At 39.5% G+C, this 9027-nt stretch overlaps 2 protein-coding genes and 1 long non-coding RNA gene across 3 annotated transcripts in view; 1 reads left to right on the top strand and 2 right to left on the bottom strand.

The window, feature by feature from the left end:
• Window positions 1-217: 217 nt before the first annotated feature.
• Window positions 218-4305, bottom strand: LOC137968959 (uncharacterized). Its single transcript, XM_068815443.1, has one exon. The coding sequence runs from the start codon at window positions 4022-4024 to the stop codon at window positions 1724-1726; it is 2301 nt and encodes a 766-aa protein (XP_068671544.1). The 5' UTR covers window positions 4025-4305; the 3' UTR covers window positions 218-1723.
• Window positions 4306-4483: 178 nt separating this feature from the next.
• Window positions 4484-7668, top strand: LOC137968961 (uncharacterized). The gene is made up of 3 exons (XR_011116640.1): window positions 4484-4622; window positions 5268-5356; window positions 7530-7668. It is a non-coding gene; the product is annotated as an uncharacterized lncRNA (long non-coding RNA).
• LOC137968960 (rac GTPase-activating protein 1-like) overlaps window positions 6252-9027 on the bottom strand; it is a 26438-nt gene continuing 23662 nt past the window's right edge. The window contains exons 23-24 of the mRNA XM_068815444.1: window positions 7756-7846; window positions 6252-7255 (exon numbers count right to left, since the gene is read on the bottom strand). Of these exons, the coding sequence (XP_068671545.1) occupies window positions 7186-7255; window positions 7756-7846 (161 nt within the window). The 3' untranslated portion in view covers window positions 6252-7185. The remainder of the gene's footprint in view (window positions 7256-7755; window positions 7847-9027) is intronic.

Consider the following 9027-nt stretch of genomic DNA (forward strand, 5'->3'; position numbering starts at 1 on the left):
AATTTTAAAATGGTCTATTCCTGTGATGCTAAGGCAATAATGCAATCTCCAGTGAGACATTGAGCGAAAAAACCCTTTTAATGAGGCATAGGGGAAATAAACTCTAGACTTTCAATCCTTCTAATCATTCAAAACTTACTGGGGTAAGATCATGTTCTGAACAGACTAGTACTATGAAGTACCATTCCATGGACTGGGTACAGTGATTCAGACAATCTTACTGCAAACAGATTTTATTACAAACAGTGTGAGTTGACTTTTTGTAATCACAACAGTTACCAAGCGAAAGCATGAGCAAGAACACAAGGCTTTTAATTATTTAAGGGGTTTCAATTGCCTGCAAAAGACAACCAAAATTAACAAAATGAAAGGTGATCAAACTTTGTCAATTCAATGAAAACTGAGAAGCTGTGTGAAACTAATTAAGACCTCAAGAAATTTTGCACTTGCATTTTTTAGTCAGTTTTTTTAATAACCACAGGCAACATGTAAGGCCTGTCTTTGCTTGAAGATTGTGGCGAGTGGGAAATATCATCTTCCCTATGAAAGACATTGGATGTGAAAATGGCATAAGACTGTGAAAATTTTTGTCTGGCACGGATAAAGCTGTCTATGAATAAGCTCTCTTGGATGTGCTGAAACTGTGTGAAAACAAGTATTGCATTATCACACAAATCTTCCCCTCTGATGAATTAAACAGAACCCATATACCACCATTCACTAATATTATTATGACTAGAAATTATGTAATATTGCAAAATTGTACTTCTGGGTCGTAAAATTCTCTGCATTTACCAAATTTTGATCAATGGAAGATTCTAAAACTTAACATTAGGGGTGAATAATACCACTTCCAAATTAGTAACAGTGTGACAAAACAAAATGACTTTAGGATAACCACTCATTTTGTTCCATTTGAAGTGGAAGTCTAATGTACTTCACTAATCATTTCTCTCAATTATTTTAACCTAGCTTAACCATTCGTGATTAGCACTGAATTTCTCCTCGCAGAGTCAAGACATTGTTTTATAAATTGGTTTTGAGAATACGACCACATCGATTCAACAGCCTTATTCATGTGACTTTTAGTGTGGACAAGTGAGATGAAAAAAACCCATTCCAAAAATTACATCAATTGCTCCTTACAAACAGAAAACGTAGCTATCTCATTTACAGCAACAAATTTCAAAGATGCAAGGACTGAAAACTTAAAGTTCAAGGATTTTAAGATGAAACGTCAATAAACAAACACTAATGAAAAAGGTACAGCAAAAACTTGAAACTTAAAGCTAAAAAATACATCAAAACACTTCAGCTCTTTACAATTTTCTTATATAATACGACGAAATACATTGTAAGTTGCTGATATAACGAAGAAACTGCCTTAATTGTTCTATTTGATGTAGTGTCAGCTTGGTTTGAATTAAAACAAAAATTCGCCCGAAAACATTAAAACTAGACAGCGGGAAACCGAAGCTTCCTTCGGGAAATCGAAGCTTCACAAATACCTCTTAAAAGAAAATTTCCAAAACAACAAAATGGGAGTAAAGTTGACAAGCGTTAGAAAACGTCAATCCACTTGCAATATTTTCAATTTTACTACAAACACGAACCTTTAAGAGGCGTCGTTGATTCGCGTGAAAGCTTTATGCAGGAACTATTACGCAGGATTCGTCAGTCCTATAATCTTAATCCTTTGCTACGTACGTTAATTAATTTGCGACTATAAAATTTTGACTGAAGGAGAAGAAAAACCGTGTGGAGTTGTACTGCACCTAGACACATCAGACTCACCAAGTCCCAGACAAACAGTTCCATTCGCACAACTAGCAGTTATGGGAACAGATGGAAGCGTTATCGGTTGTTTCGACTCCGAAAATCCCTTTCGCCCTTTCCTTTTCAACAGGCTTCTCTCCTTGTTGGCAGCTTCTGTCATCTGGCAGCTACACAGCGTTTTCTTCGGATTCGGTACAGGTCTTGGTTTGAGGAATTGTGGAGCCGGATCGCTAAAAACTGGTCCTCCCAGACTCCACTTCCAAAGAGGATGAGACGTTGGAGGTCGAACCCCTTCAGGGCACGACATAGTGAAAACTGGACACAAACCACCGTCTTCAATACTCAACTGCGATGTTACAGGAAACAAGTTTAATAATTTGAAACTACTGTTGGTCTTTAAAACAGGTTTTTTGGGTCCAACGACTTTTGGTTTCTTCGGCGTTGGACCAGCTGACGAACTGTCCAACACTGGTTGTGGGGTTTTCTTCTTTGTTTTCCGACCAAAAAAATTGTCTAATGCATCCCCGACTAATTTATCCAGAACCTTTTCGTCCCCCAACAAAGCGCATTTGCTTAGCTCATTTGCAGTCAAACACTTCGTCAAATTTTGCTTTTCCTCTGAAAGTCTCTCTATGTTCCTTGTTTTAGCTGTTTTGCAAATACCACCAATTTCTTCTTCATCATGCACATTGCCGTTCAACGAAGTCACTTCACGACTGATAGAGTTCTTTTGCTTTCGCTTTTTCTTTGTGTTTCTTAATCCTGGAACGTCTGCGTTTTCTCCGATGATTAAGCCGTTGGTAGTCCATGTTTCCTCTCTTAAATTTAGAGATTTCCGTCGTTTTCTCCTCTTTCTCACTTGTTCGTGCGATGAATTTGTTTTAACGTGACCGCAAGTTTCGTCAAAGTGCGAAGACAATTCACCCCTTCGTGCTTTCTTCTTCTTAAATTTTAGGTTCCTCTTATGCAAACAGTTTACATCTTTATCGGGGCTTTTTTGTTCAACTTGCCACGAATCTTCGTAACGCTTCAATACGAGTGCCGGTGGCGACAACGTAAGACTTTTTCCGTAATTTTGTCCGCAGCTGCTTTTTGATGGCGTTTTAAGCTTTGGTGGTCTAAGCGGAGAGCATTCGTGTTCTCTAATAGCTTCTTCGTCTTTCCTCAGAAGCCCGCTCAACTCGACAGCTGAAAAATCAGTCTTCGTTGGTGTACTTGCATTTGATAAGGCAGTTGAGGCAAACCCGCTATCAACAGACGAGCAGTCGGAAATTAGGCCGTCTCCATCGCTCTTTTGCGATTTGCGCGCAGCATGAAATTCACAAGCGTTCGGTTGCTTTAGTCCATTTGGTGCGCACCACTTAGGAATTTTTAATGGCGCTTCGAATTCCTGCTTGATTTCGTTATCACTTGAAAGCCTTTTCTTTGCCCGAGACGATTTTCCTTCTTTGTTCAATGCTGAGTCGAATTTTTTGTCACGCTTCTTCAATCGTTTGTTGTTATTAAGCAATGGATGTGTTTGCGAACAGTTCGATACATGGGAAGCCGAGCGGTGTGATTCTGACGCAACGGGAAGAATGTCTTCGACGCATTTGTCAAAGCTCACGGCACACGAGGTTTCTTCAATGGATGCGCGGCCGTCAGTGTCTGCTATTGTTTCGTTGCACAGAGAAACAGACAAGGGCGCCGATTTCACTTTCACGGAGTTCGAGATCTTCGGCATCTTGTGTTTTACTTTAAGATGAGTTGATTTTTTGTGTTTTTGAGGAGGCGTTAATTTCTTTGGGATTTCTTTGTTGTTACGATAGGCGGATTGCATATTCAGCTTTGCTTTGCACTTAGCCGCTTCGCTTTCTTCACTGTTGGTCTTCGGCGCATTCGTTATATCCTCTGAACTTATTAATTTGTTACTCTCATTACTCTGTTCCGCTAAGTTATCGATGTAAATAGAAAAATATCTTTCAACCTCTGTCTTTGAAAGCAAGGTACAGTTCGCTGATGAACCGTGAATTCCATTGACTGTCTTTAGCAGTTTGATTTCTTCTGGCTGGCAGAAATGTCTGCGAACTTTCATCTTTTCCATTCTAGTAAATAACGTAGTTCTAGGTGTCGACGGTAGAACCAAAGCCAATAGTTCGGCTAAGGGTAACATGAATTCTCCGTCGATATTCAGATACGCAACTTCAACTCCCCTAAATTCTAGTCTTCCGCATTTTGGGGGTTCGTCTGGAGCCGAATCTATGCTCATCTTGATTTCCAAAGAACTCACTTCCAATGAAGGTTCAACTTGCACAGAAACTCCAGCCGACACTACGCTGATTGCAGCATCCTGAAGCTGGTTCACAGATTACAAGAAATCTGCCGCCCTAAGGTCAAATCAAACTTCCAGATAAATTCGACTTGTAGCTTATATTCCAGCTTTATGACAGATCCCTAAAGTTGTCCAAAAAACCCGTAAATGCTCGCAAAAGGAGTGTCTAAAGTGACTCTCTTACTGAAATCTCACGTTATCCACTGTAGACCCATCTGAAAAGCACGCCTCTTTGCCGCTTAGCTCAATTGCATAGAGAACGAGCTCTGATTGGCCCACAGGAGATTACCAATGCGTGATTGGTTGGAAATGCACTAGCTTGTTATTGAAATGCATCATGTATTTGCTCGACGAGGTTATGAAAATTGGGTCACATCCAATTGCCGATGAAAAATCCAAATTAGGCCCGAATGAATTGAGAAATTGGATAGTTTGCCTACAAATGGGAAAACGTTTTACAGCCACAGGGTTGCCTTAACGCTGAGGAACTTTGCTTAAGTCCTCGGTTCTTCCAAAGATCGTCCTTGTGGCGCTGGTAAGCTCATCACTCAAATGGATTTAAACGCGGCGTCTTCAACAAAAACACCGATAAGTTTTATAGCAACTATTCTTAAAGTATTTTTCTGAGAAATGGGTGCAAAAACAACTTGTTGATTTGCAGAATAAGCCACATCTTTGCGGGTTTTGATCGCACAGAGTATTGATCGGAACCGCGGAGACATCAATGAGGGGCTTGCTTCTGAACACTTTGTTACTAAGTTAGTTTGTAAAGGAGGACACGCACGTCACAGAATCTTGCATGCAAAGAAAGCTGTTATCCAGCTTGTTTAGCGTAGATATGCCGTATAATCTTGTAAATCCTGCTGTTTTCTTAAGCGAATCCAGATCGTAAATAAACCTCATTGGGTACTCATGGATTTTGACTGTCCTCACCAAGCCTTTGACTTGAAAATTAAGTTCCTGTTATTTAAAATTCCAGAGCTTAAAACAGGTTAAAGGCCGGGGATCTGAGAATGCATACTTCGCGTTGTATCCTACAGCGAGCAGTTTCTCGTTTACGTTCAATAGCCTTTCACGAAATGTTTCTTATTTACTGTAGTCTACCTGAACTTAAACGGGGGTAATAGCTTTTTCTCTTTCTTTGAACATATTTTGGTTTCCGCGATTGGGCATGGAACAGGAAGTTTTAATCCTTAAGTGATGTTGATCGCCTTGTGTAAAATATACAAGAACACGATGCCCCAGCCGGTTCGAGGAAGTTTGCCAATGGTAAGTTTGAGAAATTGACTTTCACCGGTTGTCTTTACAAGCTTCAGTTACGGGTTGCTGCCACATTCAAAGATCTCTGCCTCTTCCTGATGTTTAAAATGGTCAATGGGCAAAATATCGCAACGAAATTTGGACGACCACAATTTTCGACTTGGCACACAATGAACTTACGGACAGCCCTCTACTGCTGCTGTGGCAAGAGTTTTAATTAACTGTTTGACCCCTGAGTTCGAAAAAAAGGAATTCTGTTAACACAAGATGTATTTAATGAGCAAAATTATGCTTAAACTACCGCAAAAGCTTCAAATACTGAAGTCAGGCAGCGCCTTTCAAGGATGTAAACAAATCGCAACAGTACACTGTAATTTGGCGAGAGGGTTTTACAAAGATTAAAGATTTTGAATTGAGGATCTTCGAGGCCAATTTTATAGCACAAATTCTCTATAAACGTGACCGTTAACATGTCTGTGCAAAACATTGTGCGACGTGGTCATATGTGGTTCTTTGTTTTAAAGGATTTTCACGAGTGATGCTTGGATAGCTCTATGTATACTTTACAATCGTCGAGAGTCGACTTCGTGGCATCTGCTCAAATCAGTGAAACCTGCACACCAAACTTTTCTGGTTGCGTTGCTTGAAAACCAATATATTTTCATGTGATTTGCGATTTGTCCTCCTTTCGAACTGAAGAGCGAGTGAAATTTAATGAAGAACAGATATAGATCGCACTCTAATGTTTCAATGATCCGAAAAACACAAGGCGAAGCGAACTAAACATTAACGGACGTTTCGTGTGTATTGGCTTCCTACAAGAAGACATTTGGATTTCAAGCTCACTCGCATATTAAAGTTGAAGATAAATGAGACGACAATAAGTTTACTGACAACAACGATCAACGGTCACCGGTGATGGTTTGTTTAATCTGTATGAATAATATTACTTTGAGAAATTAGTTACAAAGTCCCTTTTACAGGGATAAAACAGACTAGCTCATTTCTTTTTTACAAAGGTGTTATATCATCCAGTACTTGGCAGCTGTTTCTGAAACACAGCTCCACATTGATCAGACTAAACAATGAGATGCTATTCCTTGCATAATAAAAACGTAGAGTCTTCTTTCCATATTACAGAATTCCCGCTAGCATTTGGAAGCACAAGACATAATTACTTGTTTAGTATTAACTCATTGTTGTGAACATCTCTTTACGTTACAAGGGTTTTTTCAAACGGGTTGCTTCATTGAAGTATTAAGGCAAAAAAAAAACAGCAAAAACGTTTAAAGAAAAGACAGAAAAGATTGTTTCAAACGCCTTTTAAAATGCTTACAAGGGACGCAAGATCAGTCAAAACAAAATAAGCGTATAATTTTTTAATCAAAACTTCCAGAATTGAGACGATGCACAAAGGTATTACCACGCATTCGAGACACATGGCATCTTGCAATAAATGCAATTTCTTTCCGCTGAAACCGTTTGATGCTCACTTCGAAGCAAGGAATTGACTCAAAGGCGCGCCTGCATACGCAAACAAAAAATAATAAGCGCACGATAACATAAAACTCGAAACAAACGTTGAATGTTTTTGACACTTTGAACCGGGTATTTATATCTTCTCAGGGGGTCTTCCGAACCCATCTATCGTGTCAACTGTATCCAAAAACGTCGCTCGCTTCTCACCGGTTAGTCGACTTGGATAGTCAGCACCGAAGCAAATCAACGCGAAGAGCTATCAAACTGGTCTCTAACGGAGATGTTAACTACTCAATACTTTATGCATTGCTTGAGGAACTATTTCAGATTACGAATAATTGATAAGGAATCCAATAAATTCATTTCAACATCGGCGAGGCAAAGAAGTGCGTTGGTCTCTTGCTTGGATGTTTGCTTTTACTTCCAAACCTGGGGAAAAAACAATAGGACGGAAAGATGGTTACTACACAACATACTAACTGCGTTTCACGAGCCCCATTAATTAAGAATCTACTTGTTGTTTGATCTCTTCACTTTCCCCAAATCCCATCAGTATTTCCTTCGCAACTGAAAACTTGAGATGAGAAGCTTTCTCACTCAACACACGTCCCAATATTCCGCGTTTAAAAAATACATTAACTTTCACCTCAGTCAACTTTGCAGCAATCTGCTGAATGTCGCAATCTCTAACAATCTGTTGCAGGCGTTCAGATAGCGGTGACGAGCCGGAGCAGCAATAAATCGCCGGGAAGTAGACGGATGTTGATAACAACGAGTTGTGAAAACGATGGGGGAGCAGTCCCAGTGAAGTTCTTCCGTCACTATTTGAACGCCTAGGCTAGGTTTCTAAAATTCAACTTTTTCGTTACTTAAATGACAATTCCGAGATAAGAATCTCCTGACATGAAAAAGATTACGGCTAATATTACCGTGGCGTCAGGGGAGTCCTGGATAGGAAACTTCCTTTCTTCTTGACAGTCTTTGATCCAGACGTCAACGGTCCCAGCATGCTTTCGGGCACTAGGAACCAAAGAGAACATTTACCAATAATTATTAACCCCTTTACTCCCAAATCGGAACGTTAATTTAATTCCTTACTGACTACCATACATTACTTTTTATGTCAGTTTTGGGAATTCAATGATATATCGATAGACAAAAACCACCAGGTGATAATCTCCTCACTAGCCTGCTTGTCTCTTGAGGAGAATTTATATCAATCATTCTCGAGGGTGAAAAGAGCGTCACGCCGGTAAAACACATGCAGCCGGAAAAAGTACCCCCAAAAAGAACAACATGTATTTTCGATACATAATAGCTTAAATTAAATCGTTTAAAACAAGTAGCAGCCTTTCTCGCTTGAACATCACCTTGATAACGTCAGAGATCACCGTTGCCTTTTAGTATAGACTGGACAGAAGTCAATAAAAAGGTAACCTGCATAACAGTAACTATTTTTTGCGATTTTTAGCGAGCGATAGAATTGTGAGGCGAGCGCGAACCGCGAGTCACACGCGAGGGAACAGCATTAAAAAAACACGAGCTACGGTGCCACCTATTGTTACTGCGCATACGATCTGCGCATCACGCAATGATTTTGTCACGCGCTGATTTTTTGCCTTTTCGAGTCAAATTATTTTCCCGATTTTATTCATCGAAATACCTTGGAAGATTTATTCGGTTGCAGTGCGAAACATATGTATCTTGTAGAAAAAGATTAGAAAAAAAAAGAAATCGTAATGGAACAGTTCTCTACGACAAATTGAAAAGCTAAAAACAATGATCGATAAAAGCGAGAAAGTGGACGGATTGGAGCCATCTTTATTAAGTCTACCATTCAACAATGAAACAGGGCTATTTATCATCGAAATTAAAAAAAAACCAAACGAAGTAAATTTTTCGGATACAACCACAGAGGGTCTGGGATAAATACTTTCAGTGCAATAATAATTATTGTTCAAAAAAAAAATACCACGAAGCATGAGGCAAGCATTTATTGTTTTTGTTTTGTTCAATAGGCTGCCACAACGAGCGACAAAAACTGGAAAAAAAAATCGAGGGGTGCTCAATAACGGACGTTAGTACTGAACAAAAATTAGTTAACGAATTTTAATGTGCTTCAAAAGGCTTTCAAAGGCAAGTAAGCTCACCACAAGAAACGATTGACAATGTAAGTAGCTACTTGTAGGTGATCACTTCGA

This window comes from Montipora foliosa, chromosome 8 (genome assembly GCF_036669935.1).
Source record: "Montipora foliosa isolate CH-2021 chromosome 8, ASM3666993v2, whole genome shotgun sequence".
Classification (NCBI taxonomy): domain Eukaryota; kingdom Metazoa; phylum Cnidaria; class Anthozoa; order Scleractinia; family Acroporidae; genus Montipora; species Montipora foliosa.